Below are 16,054 nucleotides of genomic sequence, written 5' to 3'. Positions count from 1 at the left end.
ACAAACATGCAAATCAAAAATGGAATAGTGTAACACAAAATTCTCATGGAATTAGCAAATTTTGTAAATGACTATTTCTGTGGTATTCCAGAGAAGCTGCACCAAAATATTTCTAAAACGCATGAGGGACCCACAATGAATTAAACTGGAAGCACAATGATGTTTCTCAGAAGAGAGAGACAATACAGAAATTTTTAAGTCAGCAGATGTAGATAAGGTTGATGTCTCCATTCTGAAGTTGTGGTTAGCCAGCATACACACTCTCTTAACGAAGGTAATAAATGAGCCCCTTCAGCTCAGATATTTTTTCAGGGTAACTAAAGCACACACCAGTTGGGTCTTTACTAAAGAAATGTAAACTAGTACAGAAATACTGACAACTACTGGCCAGTTTCACTACTGCTTGCATTCTCAAAAATAACAGAATCAGTCATATACTGAATAATTAGTTACATGAATAAACATCACCTTTCTAATCAAGCATGGAACAATATCACCCGTTATGGAGTTTACGGAAGTGGCACTTTAAGCACTTGACAACCAGAACTGTAACATGCATATTCTTAGACTAGTCCAAGACTTCACACATTATTGAAAATAAAATACTATTAAACAAACTAAAAGGATTCGGTATAAGAGCAATAACAAATGAGTAGATCCAGTCTTACCTGGAAAACAGAGTGTAAAATATAGAGCTTGTTCTCACATCTGATAATGATAAAATGTTTAGTGAGCCAATTGTCAGACAAGAAACATACAAACACATGTGTTCAAGTAGTTTATTGGGTCCAATTCTGTTCTTACTATACACTGAAGAGCCAAAGAAACTGGTACACCTGCCTAATATCGTGTAGGGCCCCCCGCGAGTACACAGAAGTGCGGAAAACATGACGTGGCATGGACTCAACTAATGTCTAAAGTAGTGCTGGAGGGAACTGACACCATGAATCCTGCACGGCTGTCCATAAATCCGTAATCCGTAAGAGGGGGTGAAGATCTCTTCTAAACAGCACAATGCAAGACATCCCAAATATGCTCAATAATGTTCATATCTGGGGAGTTTGGTGGCCAGCAGAAGTGTTTAATCTCAGAAGAATGTTCCCGAAGCCACTCTGTAGCAAGTCTAGACGTGTGGGGTGTTCCACTGTCCTGCTGGAATTCTCAAAGTGTGTCGGAATGCACAATAGACATCAATGCATGCAGGTAATCAGAGAGGATAAACACACATATGTCACTTGTCAAGAGTCATATATAGATGTATCAGGGGTCCCATGTCATTCCAACTGCACACGTCCCACACCATTACAGAGCTTCCATCAGCTTGAAAGGTCCCCTGTTGACATGCAGGATCCATGGATTCATCAGCTTGTCTCCATACCCACACACATCCATCTGCTTGATACAATTTGAAATGAAACTCATCAGACCAGGCAACATGTTTCCAGTAATCAACAGTTCAATGTTGGTGTGGACAGGCCCAGCCAGGCGTAACACTTTGTATTGTGCAGTCATCATGGGTACACAGGTAGGCCTTCAGCTCCAAAAGCCCAAGTTGATGAAGTTTCATTGAATGGTTTGCACGCTGACACTTGCTGATGGCCAAGCAATGAACTCTGCTGCAATTTGTGGAAGGGTTGCACTTTTGTTACATTGAACAATTCTCTTCAGTTGCTGTTGGTCCCATTCTTGCAGGATCTTTTTCCAGCTGCAGCCATGTCATAGATTTGATGTTTTACCAGCTTCCCGATGTTCACGTACACTTGTGAAATGGTCATATGGGAAAATCCCCACTTCATCAACCTCTCAGAGACGCTGTGTCAAAGTGCTCATGCAGGGACTGTAACACCACATTCAAACTAACTTAAATTTTGATAACCTGCCATTGTAGCAGCAGTAACCGATCTAACAACTACACCAGACAATTGTTGTCTTACATAGGTGTTGTCGACCGCAGCATGGTATTCTGCCTCTTTACATCTCTCTGTATTTGAATATGCATGCCTATACCAATTTCTTTGGCACTTCAGCGTATATCAGTGATTTTCCAGACGGTATAAGATGTGGAGAGAAAATTCTTTTTGCTGATGACAGTAACACCATAATCAATGCTGAAACACTGTAGCTCCTAATAGAGAACTTAAATCAAATGCCCAAGGATGCTTACAAGTGGCCAGTATATAAAAAATTAAGAGTGAACATAAAGGAAACAAATTGCAAGCTTCACTGCACAAAAAAGGAAAAGAACTGTAGGGACAAGCATAGATGACATACCTCTAGATAATATAACACAGAAAAAGTTTTTAGTTTTCAGTTAAATTGTCATCAGCATACTATTGAGCTTAGTGTTCCAGCAGCAGTTTGTAAGAGCTGACATCTGGTGACATCTGGCTAAAGTGCACTAACAATTTTGAAAACTCTTGTGTTGTGTGCTGATGCTGGCAAATTGTTCAGGTTGGTCACAGCCAATTGGTGAGAATCACTGAATCTAATGATTTCTTTTGACAGAATACATGAATTGATTACATTTCCTTTTGATATAGTGTGTGCCACAATAACTTTTACTGGTCTGGCTATTATGAATTTTAAGATTGCTTACATATTTTTGTATTTCTTTGGGGACTAGAAAAAAAGTAGATGTTCTGACAGACTGACCTTAGCGAGGCCTGGTTCCTAAATTAGCATGGGGTGGGGCAATCTGGCTGTGAACTGGTGAAGCCAGTGAATCTCAGTGTGAAAATATGCTTGCCATAACCGCACAGCCTGATATGAACATCCGTCATTGCAAAAATCTACTTTTAGGCCTTATTTCCACTTTTGCTGAAAATTCTGACAATGTGGTTCATACTACTTGGATAGAACAAAATACCAGCTAACCATTTATGAACCATAGGAAATTATGAGAGATTCACTTCCTACATTTGACTCGATTTGTCACGTTAACTTCCCACGAGTTATCCCACAAACTGCTACCAACAGCAGCAAACAACAGAAAAGCTGCTGACACCATTAACTGCACTTTTACCTGAGGAACCATTCAGCCATGCATTCAGTTCTTTGCTAAGGATTCTTTTCTGTGGATCAAAGGTGCAAACTATGGACATCGTTTTCAAATCATAGAAAAGCAACATCAGAATAATAACTGAAAGCAGTAGTTGGGCTCATTGTAAACACTGTTCAAAAGACTTGGTATACTTACTGCACCAGATTAGTACATCTATCAGTCCTGGTTGCACATCAGGGAAAACATTACTTAGTAATGCACTAGCACTTCTATAAGTGATCAAAGAACAAGAGCCATATTGGACTTGCATTTATCAAGAAAAACAAAACAGCATTAAATCAGGGAGTTAAACTGTTTAATAAATTGCCCTGGGAGATGAGTTAGATTAACATACATATGTTCCAAAAGGCAGCTAAACATGCTTAATAAGTAATGCATATTACACAATCAAAGATTGCTTAAAGGTCTCAGATTAGGGTTTAGTAATGAAAAAGGACAAATATAATACACTGTCACATCAATAGCAAATATGCCATGATCAACAGTGCATGACAGTAATGTAGTGACATTCTCCTGAGCTCAACATCTTACTTACTCACTCAGGGAGGGAGGGTGGGAGAGGGAGAGGGAGAGGGAGAGGGAGAGAGAGAGAGAGAGAGAGAGAGAGAGAGAGTGTGTTTTGTTGACACTGTTTTTTTGGACGGGCTCAAGGGTGAACATAGAGATGTGGGTGTTCTATGGTCCTGAGGGCACCATGGTGCAACTTGCTTACAATCAAGGGAACACACTACTTTATGTGGCAACCAACCAGTGTAGTTGTAAAGACACTACCTTCTTACTTGGAAGTATGGGGTTATGATTCCTTCTACGGGACACTGTCAACCACCTGACCTACCCTAAAACGTACTTATATATGCTGTGTTTGTATACTGGAGCTATTTAGTGAAAAATGAGGTAATAATATTTATCAATATGAAATGTACCACTAAAATGCATAAATCTGATGCCAAAATTTTCATGACGAGCAATAATATAAATGCAGACTATGACTGGCTGATGTGACCATGTTTCCTGTGTTGTGATTGGTTAACAAACGCAAATCTAGCAGCTGCCATCTTGAATTCAGTGATGACACTAATGTGACATATTTGGAGCTTTTTGTTTTTATGCTTGTGTATTACAAAACTATGCAGTTTCAGTGATAGACTGCATTAAACATCACTCCACGACAGATTATTTGTAATACAGTTTGATGTGCGGAAATGGCAGGAAGCGCAAATTATCTATATAAAACCTTTTCCAAGGTAAATTCTCTGGAGACTACTAAAGGGGACCCAGTATTCCTTTTTTATAAAAAGTTATTGCAGTTACAAAATGGCTTAAAAATTGCAACTGATCTCTCCCCCCCCCCCCCAAAAAAAATAAATAAATAAAAATAAAAATTGATTCCATGTACCATAAAAATGATGTATAATGCAACCTTGAAATTTTAACAGTACAATGGGCACAAAAAGTTTTTATTTTAAGCTGGGTTTAATGTGCCCATAGTAGTTGTTAAGCTCATACAACATTTTGCAGCCCCCTACTGAAATCCTCATAAAAATAGGATTTTGTTTATCTTGAGCTTAAGTTGTCCATAGCCTAGTTTTTTCTGTAAGAAACATCAATGCTAAATCTTATTCAGACAAGAGATCGTCAGGTGGTGATCACAAGGGCATTCAGTCTGGAACGGCCCACTTGTAACAACAAGAAAGCTTACTGTTGGCTAATAAGAGAAACCCAATTCAGTTTTGACCAAAATGAAATTTCAGATTCGAGTAATATCTCCAAGACTGTATGTGACATATAAATATAAACACTCCCATAAATGCATACAGAAAATGTTCTGATAAAATTTTCTGATATGAAAGGGGGCAGTAATTGAATACCAGGGACAGGCAGGCAGGAATCCAAATGACAGGAATATTTTTAATCAACACTATGCTGAAGTAGAACAAAAATTCATAAAAGATACCAGTAGCTTCCACAAATCAAGGAATATGAACATTTTCGTTGTCAGAGAATACATTTTTCTGTGGCCAACAAATGAATCACCAGTATCAAACTTAAAACACACACAGATGCCCAAAAACACTCAGGATTTTTGTGGAAAACCTACTAATGTAGTTGTGCTCATGGTCAGTCAGACACATTTCCGATTTGATAAACTAAACTATGAAAAATGGGATATTTCTTAAATAACCGAAAAATAATAAGGTTGTGCCTATTTACACTGAGGTGACAAAAAGTCAAGTGATAGCAATATGCACAAATACAGATGGCGGTAGCATTGCATACACAAGGTTTAAAAGGGCATTGCATTGGTGGACCTGTCATTTGTACTCAGGTGATTCATGTGGAAATGCTTCCAACACGATTATTGGCACTCGAAAGAAGTGAACAGACTTTGAACATGGAATTGTAGCTGGTGCTAGATGCATGGCACACACCGTTTCAAAAATTGTTAGGGAATTCAATATTCTGAGATCCACAGTGTCAAGAGTGGGCTGAGAATGCCAAATTACAGGCATTACCTCTCACCATTGACAACACCGTGGTCGGTGGCCTTCATTTAATGACCGAGAGCAGTGGCATTTGTGTAGAGTTGCGAGTGCTAAAAGATAAGCAACACTGCTAGAAATAATCACAGAAATCAATGTGGGACATACGACAAATGTATCCATTAGGACAGTGCAGTGAAACTTGGTGTTAATGGGCTACGGCAGTGGACGACCAACCAAAGGCCTTTGCTAACAGCATAACATTGCCTACAATGGCTCCTCTGGGCTTGTGGCTGTATGAGCTGGACCTTAGGAAACTGTGGTCTAGTCAGGTGAATCCTGACTTCAGCTGATAAGAGTTGACTGTAGGATTTGAGTGTTAGGGGTAGACCCCGTGAAGCCATGGACCCAAATTGCCAACAAGGCTCTGTGGAAGCTGGTGGTGGCTCCATAATGGTGTGGACCATGTTTAAGTGTAATGGACTGGGTCCTCTGGTCCAAGTGAACCGATCACTGTCTGGAAATGGTTATGTTTTGCAACTTTGAGACCATTTGTAGCATTTCATGTTCCCAAACAAGGATAGAATTTTTATGGATGACAATGTGCCATGTCATCAGGCCACAAATGTTCACGACTGGTATGAAGAACAGGCCGGAAAATGTTTTGGCCACCCACATCCCCCAACATGAATGCCATCAAATATTTACAGGACATAACTGAGAGGTCAGTTTGTGCACAAAATCCTGCACCGGCAACACATTTGCAATGTTAGACAGCTATAGAGGCAGCACAGCTCAATATTTTCGCAGGGTACTTCAATGACTTGTCGAGTCCATGCCCCACAGCGCCGGAAGAAGGAAGTCCGACACGATATTAAGACGTAAACCACAATTTTTATCACCTCATTGTACACGGCCAGTGATAAGAATAATCTGGAAACTTACAGGCCAATTACTATTACATCTGTATTGTCTATTGTGGGAAATGTCTTGAATGATAGTACGTTAGATTTTACGTGAAATAACATTGGTCTACTCTACAAGACACAGTATGACCTTAGAAAACATACATCTACAATAACCACAACAGCTAACTTTATAGCTAAGGTAACTGATGCATTAAATAAGGTAAGAAGAGTGTCTCAAGTTTTCCCTAACCTTTCAATAGTATTCTGTCATGTATGTTACAATATAAAATAAACAAAATAAACTTTTACTGCATCATGGGCAAAGAGGCTATCAGCCTAAAATCATCTATGTGACTAAGAGCAATTGGATGCAAAATGAATGACATTACTTTAAATGTGCCCTCTCATTTATAGCTAGTGAAGTGTGGTGTACCTCAGTGATCAACTCCATGACACCTTTCCTCCTTTCTATATGTCAACTACATGCCTTCACTGTATACACAGGAATGTCTGATAAGAGTCGTCAGCTTCGACCAGTGACATAAGAAACACGAGAAAGATACTGTAAAAAATATGGTAGCTACAATATGATGTTGCTGGCGAATTTCCAAGTGGGCTAAGTAACAGATCATTCTGACACCACAATCAGGTTTTTTACTATCACATTTGTTGACTTCACAAACTAAAAACAAAACTGAATACATTATCCAAAAGGTTATGTGACTCCAGCCATCAACATTACATCACTGGCCAAAGCTGATGACTTGTTGAACATTTCTCTCTATCCTCTTCTCCCATATAGCCAATCCACCTCAAAGTGAACCTTCGTGAGTGGTTTTTTCAAACTGACTTACATAATTACAAACTGTTCATAAATAGCTTAAAGACTGTACTTCTTCCAAATAAGCTTTGTTTTAAAAAATATGTAGTATTTTAATTACGAAAAATATATCTTTTTTGGTCAGATTTCAACAAAATATGTAACTGTAACATCTGGATAGCTATTCCGCTAATAACACTGAGATGCCGGGCCGAGGGTTCATCCAACCACCTTCACAGTAATTCTCTATTAATCCACACAAGAACAGTGTGTGGGAAAAACCGAACACCTATATCCTGCCATGCAAGTTCTGATTCCCTTATTTTATTATTATGATTATTTCTCTCTATGTAGATCGGCATCAAAAAAATATTTTTGCATTCAGAGGAGAAAGTTGGTGATTGAAATTTTACAAGAAGATCACACTGCAATTGGAAACATCTTTGTTTTAATGATGGAAACCCCAAATCCTGTATTATGTCTGTGACACACACTTCTCTATTTCTCGATAATACAAAATATACTGCCCTTATTTCAACTTTCTCAATGTACTCCGTTGAACATGTATGGTAAGCATCCCACACTGCACAGCAGTACGCCAAAAAGAGAATGGAAAAGTGTTGTGTAGGCAGTCTCTAAAAAACAGTCTTTGGTTTGCCTTCCCAATACCATCTTCTGTGTTCTTTCCAATTTGCGTAGTTCGTAATTGTAATTCTTGGATATTTAGTTGAATTTCTGGCCTTTACATCTGGGTGACTTACCAGGTGACCGTAGTTTAATGTATACCTTTTAGCACTCACGTGAATGACCTCACAGGTTTCATTATTTGGGGTCAATTGCCAATTTTCGCACCATACAGATACCTTTTCTAAATCTATTTTCAATTTGATTTGATCTTCTGATGACTTTACTACATGATAAATAACAGCATCATCTGGAAGGAAACTAAGATGATAGCTCAGAGCCTGCAAAAATTTATCACTGCACAACAGATAGCCCTTCCTTCTCATCTTGAATGGTAAGTTTCCCCTGACCCACAGTTTTGGGGGACTTTCCCAAAATCTACACCTTTTCCTAGGCATCTCCAGTCCTTTTATTTCACCCCTCCTCCTTCCCCTTCAACCCTTCTGCCTGAAGAAGGAGCCACTGGCTCCGAAAGCTTGGTAATTACAACTTACAACCATTTTTTACTTGTGAGTTCTGCCGCCGCTTGGTGAGTAGATTTTTTATCTATCCAATTAAATAATTTTGTCAACAATTTGCTGTTTTCATTGTTAGATAGTTTAGTAGATATTTCATCATAAATATTGAGAGGCACGGAAAAATAGCCTTTCCTTAAAACTGAGTGCAAATTACTGAGACTATACTCATAGTGTTAGATACTAAGGGCACTTACTGACTTCCGACTAACTTTAAAACTAATTTCAAACTGTAAACATACCACAATGTTGTCTGCCCTGTACCCAAACTAGCTGTAACAGTGCTTATTTCACAGCATCAGTAAGTCAGAGAAGATTGTTGAGAAAATTTTGTACTGAGAATCACATAGCATTTATGTGTGGTTTCGAGATAAAATATTACATAACCTAAAAATATTATGCTGAATTACATAATGATTTAATTAGTTTAAATTTTAATTAAAATTTTAATAACTGAATAATTCAATGTGCATATTTTTTATTTTAATGGTCTGCTACATTACATTTTAATAAAATGGAGCCTTCGACAATAGCTGTTAACTCTGACCAAATGGTGTAGTATCAGGGAAAGCCGAAATCTGATCCAGTGAAGTGGAGGTAATATTCAGAAAAAGAAAAGGAATGTGACAAAGCTAGAAGACTGAAAGCTAAGGAAAATGTGGGTAAGCTTGAAGAAGAAAATAGAAGACAGATTCAAGAAAGAGTAAGGCTGCATAGGTAGATTCAAGAAAGAGAAAGGCTGCATAGGCATAAAAAGAAAAAAAGGTGCAGTTTGAATTGCACACACTTCTGCCTCATCTATTAGGACTTCTGCTCAGTCTTTTGGATGAGCAGCGTATAAAGCTAAAAATGTTTTCCAATTAGTCCCAGTAAGTAACTAGATTTCTTAAAAAAAATTGTAGTTGCCATTTTTGGACCTTCAATGCCTTCAGCCCCCAGCAAAACCAGCAAATTATCAACTTTGATGGATAATGTCAAATTAGCCAATCAGGAGTTGTTCTGCAGTGATGAAATTAGTGGGCACACACCTGGCAGACAGGATGTTAAGTTAGTCAAAAATCTCTTATCTGGAAAAAGATCCAATGTGCAGAAGAGATATTTTTAAGGTTGAATAACAAGTACATTGTTTTCGTTTATTTCAAAATAGTTTTCGACTTATTGAGCCATCTTCAGGAAACAAATGCCTAGTGTCTGAATGGGACACTAGTTCTAAGGTAACTGAATCTTAAGCAAAGATACAATCCACTTGCATAGTGTTTTGTGCATCAAACTTGTTTCTTAATGTTGAAATTACATTTTGCACAATGGACAATGTTAAGTACAATAAATAATTAAACTACTCGATATTAGAGTTTCAATTGTTATAATGCTAAATTTAGTGAGGTCTTGAGATTGGCTGAGAAACTGTTAAACTGAGCACTCTTCATTTATGTTGGGCAACAAACATTTTTTAACATTGTAACTGAATTTTAGGCAATGCACAGTATTATACACAATAATTAAACTACACAATCTTACAGTATTAAAGGTTATGATGGCATAGGTTTGTATGGAAGTGACAATGGTTAAGAGCTATGAAATTGAGCATTAATAACTTATGCTGTGCAAATGAACATTGTAAATTACATTTTTATACAATGAGCAACATTTACACAGTACAATTTTTATTGCTGAAGTCTAAGGGGTAAGCACGATAAAGAATAGGAAATTCTATTGCATTTTAATTCTTTGTTATAGTAAGTGTAATTGTGGCAGTTTGTGGGTACATGGCTGGTTGACTGCTTCACATGATGCAAGCAACCATACACACATCAGCAAACTGAAACAATGACACATACTGCTGTGGATGGGATTGGTGTCAATGTAAAGCATAGTGTTTGGATGGCTGTGAAATGTAGAAGAATTATTGTTTCATCAGCAGAAGATTCCCATGCTTACCTTAAGATGCATGTGAAAAGTATCTCAATATCTAATGCATCTCTGTCAGAAGTAAAGAAAGTTGGTATTTGTGCCCTGGAAGTTGAGAAACTAAGTGCAAGTACAAGGGTTCACTACAACCCAAGTCTACTCTGATTGTGGATTGTGAAGAAGAGTTTGGCAAAGTAAAAGTGGAGGAAGTGAATGCAGACTGTTTTAGTTTAAGTTGCTGCTGCAAGCTGCAAAGAGAATTTAAGGAATCTAAACTAATATAAATATGTTGGTGTGTGACAAGGTGCTGTGGATGAAGACTGTGACATGAAGATGTTTTCACAATCTTGAGAAAGCATTAAAACATTAATTAAACCAAAAGAAAATTATGTTTCTTATCCAGAATTAAGTAATATTATGGCTATGTTACCTATGCCAAATATTACAATAAAAGGAAGAAGGTTTTTTTATGAATCATGCAAAAATACTGATGTTTCATAAACATAGGCTTAATACAACTGTACTGCTCTCAGCAACTTTGTTTCTTCTAGAAAACTGAATTAATAATGTTAATGTCAAAAAGATTCTGAGTTACAGTTTAGAATGGAAACAAATCTGGAATTCATAACAATGATGTTCATTAACACCAATTACCATCTGTGCAATACCCGATGCACTATATTTACCTTTTAAACACTTTGTTAAATATTACAATTACTTGCTCTGCAATAAATAGTAAATCCATTTTCTACTTGTACCTCAGAATTTTATCATTAAGGTTGAAGATCTTAACTCCCTTACCCTGATGTGGTTTTAGAAGTCCATTTTAATTAACACCTGTTACACTACTTTCTTCACGGAAAAAAAGAAACATTATTTTCAGAAGATTATACACTTTTCTCATCAAAACTCAATTACAGAAGCCAGCTTACACAGGCAATTCCTATCAATAACCTTATTTTAAATTTATTTCTTTACAAGAAACTCAGCTTTTCAATTTTTGCAATGCGAATCATCTCTGACAGTGCAAACTTAAGCATTAAAACAGCAGCATACTATGGTTACTTCCATTCTTCGATAGCATATGGAATTATTTTCTGGGGAAATCAACCTCTTGCAAAGAAAATAAGCAATGCTCAGAAGTGTGTTGTAAGAGTGATGTGTGGTGTAGATGCAGTTGCAGAAGCCTATTCTGGAATCTGGGAATTCTTACAACTACTTCTCAACATATATATTAACTTGTGTGTTTCATAAGTAAAAACACTGATTTATACAAATGTAACAGTGAATACCATCAGTACAAAACAAGGAGGAAACATGATTTCCATACTGTAGGTAAAAAACTGAAGGTTGTGCAGATGGGTGTACATTACTCTGGTATAAAGATGTTTAATGCTCTTCCTCCAGATATTTGTGAAATAGCCAATAAATATACATTTAAAGAGCTTTTGGGGCAATTTCTTTTAGCCATGTCATTTTACAGTTTGGAAGAGTTTATGAAACACAGTGAGAAACTGTCTTAAAATAAAATAAGATGTATTATCACATAAACTGAACATTAAGCTGTACATGCATGTCACATAGTGTTAACTGCTTATATTTAACTCTCTGGGTTATATGACCTTTTCATATTTAATTTACTATGGGGCATGAAAGGGAAGCCGTGGTTGGGAAGGGAGTGAGGCAGGGTTGTAGCCTCTCCCCAATGTTATTCAATCTGTATATTGAGCAAGAGTAAAGGAAACAAAGGAAAAATTTGGAGTAGGTATTAAAATCCATGGAGAAGAAATAAAAACTTTGAGATTCGTCGATGACATTGTAATTCTATCAGACAGCAAAAGACCTGGAAGAGCAGCTGAACGGAATGGACAGTGTCTTGAGAGGAGGATATAAGATGAACATCAACAAAAGCAAAATGAAAGTAATGGAATGTAGTCTAATTAAGTCAGGTGATGTTGAGGGAATTAGATTAGGAAATGAGACACTTAAAGTAGTAAAGGAGTTTTGCTATTTGGGGAGCAAAATAATTGATGAGGATATGAAATGTAGACTGGCAATGGCAAGGAAAGCGTTTCTGAAGAAGAGAAATTTGTTAACATCAGGTATAGATTTAAGTGTCAGGAAGTCATTTCTGAAAGTATTTGTATGGAGTGTAGCCATGTATGGAAGTGAAAATGGACGATAAATAGTTTGGACAAGAAGAGAATAGGAGCTTTCAAAATGTGGTGCTACAGAAGAATTCTGAAGAGTAGATGGGTAGATCACATAACTAATGAGGAGGTATTGAACAGAATTGGGGAGAAGTTTGTGGCACAACTTGACAAGAAGAAAGGACCGGTTGGTAGGACATGTTCTGAGGCATCAAGGGTTCACAAATTTAGCATTGGAGGGTAACAATCATAGAGGGAGACCAAGAGATGAATACACTAACAGATTCAGAAGGACGTATGTTGCAGTAAGTACTGGGAGATGAAGAAGCTTGGACAGGATAGAGTAGCATGGAGAGTTGCAGCAAACCAGTCTCAGAACTGAAGACTACAACAACAACAACAACAACAACAACAACAAAACAACAACATGTTTTAAGCCTTGCAGTCTGTAGGCCTAAGGTTTCTCATTTCATCATATTGTGTTATGGATCATTGTAATAGTTACATAACTTTCTAATCTTTACTTGTAAACACAGTGTATACATACTTGTCATTGACAAAATAAAAATTGACACACACTACATCCATGTGAAATTCTCTCAGTTGGATCCATGGTGTAATAAATAAATAAATGTGAGAGTTTTGAGCTTTTTATGCTTGCAAATGTAATAATCATTACAATGGAATGCCAACATAAATGACAATTTAGTAATTCATGTAGACAATGCTTCACTCATAGCAAAAAGGAGACACTGAAGTGTAATTGGAACAGCAGCCTCTGAACAAATATTTCAGTGAGAATAACTTGTCTCTTGTTTGTAAATGCAAATTAGACAACATCCGTACATACAAATAAAACTGTACAAATTAATATATTTGCCTTACACCATATACACACAACTGCAAAAAATGAAAAAAATCATACATCTGAAAATAAACTGTACTGCTCAGTTAAATAACCATATACACGTTTCCAGTGCTTAAAGTAAACAATAAGTACGCTTAATAGTTTGGTGTGTTTTATCCAATTAAAGACCACAAGGAAAAGACTGCACAGAAAAGAAACCCACATTAAGAAATAAATTTAGATGTTACTTAGTTTCACTTTCTATACATAGGTTAAAAGACTATGCCTACATGCAAACTAGACAGCGGGAGAAATTAAGATATCTGGGCATCCATAAAACAAGAACTGTACACTTTCTAGTCAATGAAAGAAAGAATGGAATATCCTGGTGTTGCTCTTTCTAATATGTTCCAGGCACAATGATGCTGCAGACAGGCATGGAACCTAGGATTCCATGATTCAGTCTTTTACTGTATCGCCCCTTTCCCCAGATGTAACTTACTGTCACGTTTACTGTGTCACAGTTGCCCACTGCTCTTGATTATTCTTACTGAAGTGCAGGCATGGGGGGGGGGGGGGGGGGGGGGAGGAGGAGGAGGAGGAGGAGGAGGAGGAGGAGGAGGAGGAGGAGGAGGAGGGTTGTGTGTGGGGGGGGGGGGCAGGGGAGGCATCATATCCTGAATCCAGTCCCATGCCCCATTATGAAGACTATCACTTTGAAACACCCCCCCCCCCCCCCTCTCTTATCAGTATGGTTCAGTGCACAGCTGCAGAAGTGAACTTGCAAAAGTGGATTTAAACATGTTTCGATCTCAATAAGGATGTGTGCAAAATTTTGGATTGATTTTGTGTATACATTCTACAAGTTACTTAGTTTAATTTATATTTTTATGGGTGTTTGTGAAATTATGTATAAATATTAAAGAAATAGTGTTTGTTTTGACCACATAAATACAATGGAGAATTTATATGACTGGATGAAGGAATAAATAAATAAAGTCTTTACAGACATGTATTATGCACTTTTTTATTATTCGATTTCATACTGTTGAAACTTATACCTAACGTTTGATTACGGACATAACAATACGAAGGCAAAACATCGGCACACCCTGGGAAGCAGCCATGCACACTAACATCAAAACCTCAATACATTTACTCTTGGACGTTTCTCACTCACGATTATCGTTTGTGATATAAAAAAAGATTTGTATCAGTTTACGCGTTTTCCAGATACATGCAGCTAAGTAATGTAAATTTTCGGTAAAATTATGTACCGACTCTCATCTTGTATCTCTGATGGGGTTTCACAAAATGTAAATAAATATGAAGTAGAAAACACGTTCGCTGGTAAACATGTCTTCAAACTATACTATAAACGTCACTGACAAATGTCATTACCTCTATGCTAATCACGTAAACCAGCAGAATATGCACAAGTAAATACTCTGAACTAACGAACTCTACGCACAAGATGACAATTATTTGTACACTGGTTATAAACGGACTTGTGCTATGGTTTTTGACATATTAAATGTGTATTTTCTGAGGGGCCAGCCCGCCAATATACAAAACACATAGCTGTTAGAGTTAGAACACTAACCTTTGACATCCCCGCTTAGTTTGTTTGCCATTCTTTGTAATGTGCACACTTTATTTATCAACAAATAGTTACCACCACCTGAACCCTTATAAGAAAGTCCCACAACCAGTACACTACCCACCTATCCGACACCTGACTACTCCCATCATGTATACCGACATATTGAGTTTTGAGTCAGAGAGAAATAGCAGAACAACCAATAGAAACAAACAATCGTGAACAACGACCAGAATCTCGAGCTGCAGGGTTTATATCGATCTTATGTTGATAATATAAATTACTTTAAAGAAATAACGTAAAGCCAGGTTCACAAACACAACAAAAGTGTCGCACAGCTACTGGCATACAGCAGTTGCATACGCGATCTTTCAGTTTTTAGTGGCGCAACTTACGAAATGCATCCTTTGTCATGACACAAAATGTTCGACTTGGTTGTACTTTGTCACGCCACTTTCCTTCCACCACTGCTCCCTGGTGGCTGTATTTCGAAATACGGGCATTCTGTCACAGTTCGCTGTGGTTTCGTCTTATTACCGAAAAAAGTCAAAAGGGTGGCACCGAGCGAGGTGGCGCAGTGGTTAGCAAACTGGACTCGCATTCGGGAGGACGACAGTTCAAACCGCATCCAGTCATCCTGATTTAGGCTTACCGTAATATCCCTAAATCGCTTCAGGCAAATGCCAGGATGGTTAATTTGAAAGGGCATGGCTGACTTCCTTCCCTAATCCGATGGGACCAGTAACCTCAGTGTTTGGTCCCCTTCCTCAAATCAACCAACCAACTAAAAGAGTGGTCGGCAGGTACACTTTCGCAGCTTCTGGAACTAACAACAATATATGTTTATTTTTCTGTAGCTGTGTGTGTATGTGTGTGCACTTTTGTAAACCGACGATGTAGGCCTACCCAAATAAATGTAATAAGTTACCAAAAAAAACGAGTCGTACGAGCTTCGTGATCTGTGAGACCTACATTAACGAATACAATGAGATTCTAAGAAGAGTTATGTGCCTACAAATGATATTTAGGTGCCAGCTGTTGGTTAGTTTGCCATAGCAGACAGCACTTTCTTCTTTGAATG

At 37.6% G+C, this 16,054-nt stretch overlaps 1 protein-coding gene across 4 annotated transcripts in view; it reads right to left on the bottom strand.

Annotated features, from left to right (window-relative positions):
- LOC126298654 (myb-like protein O) overlaps window positions 1-15,287 on the bottom strand; it is a 103,814-nt gene extending 88,527 nt beyond the window's left edge. For 2 of the 4 annotated variants that reach the window (XM_049990066.1, XM_049990069.1), the window contains exon 1: window positions 15,098-15,184. In XM_049990066.1, the coding sequence (XP_049846023.1) occupies window positions 15,098-15,137 (40 nt within the window). In that variant the 5' untranslated portion in view covers window positions 15,138-15,184. Of the gene's footprint in view, window positions 1-14,976 lie in introns of all 4 variants that reach the window. The other 2 variants (XM_049990067.1, XM_049990068.1) reach the window with 2 other exon arrangements.
- Window positions 15,288-16,054: the final 767 nt, after the last annotated feature.

This window comes from Schistocerca gregaria, chromosome X, assembly GCF_023897955.1.
Source record: "Schistocerca gregaria isolate iqSchGreg1 chromosome X, iqSchGreg1.2, whole genome shotgun sequence".
Taxonomy (NCBI): domain Eukaryota; kingdom Metazoa; phylum Arthropoda; class Insecta; order Orthoptera; family Acrididae; genus Schistocerca; species Schistocerca gregaria.
This window is presented reverse-complemented; position numbering and strand designations above follow the sequence as displayed.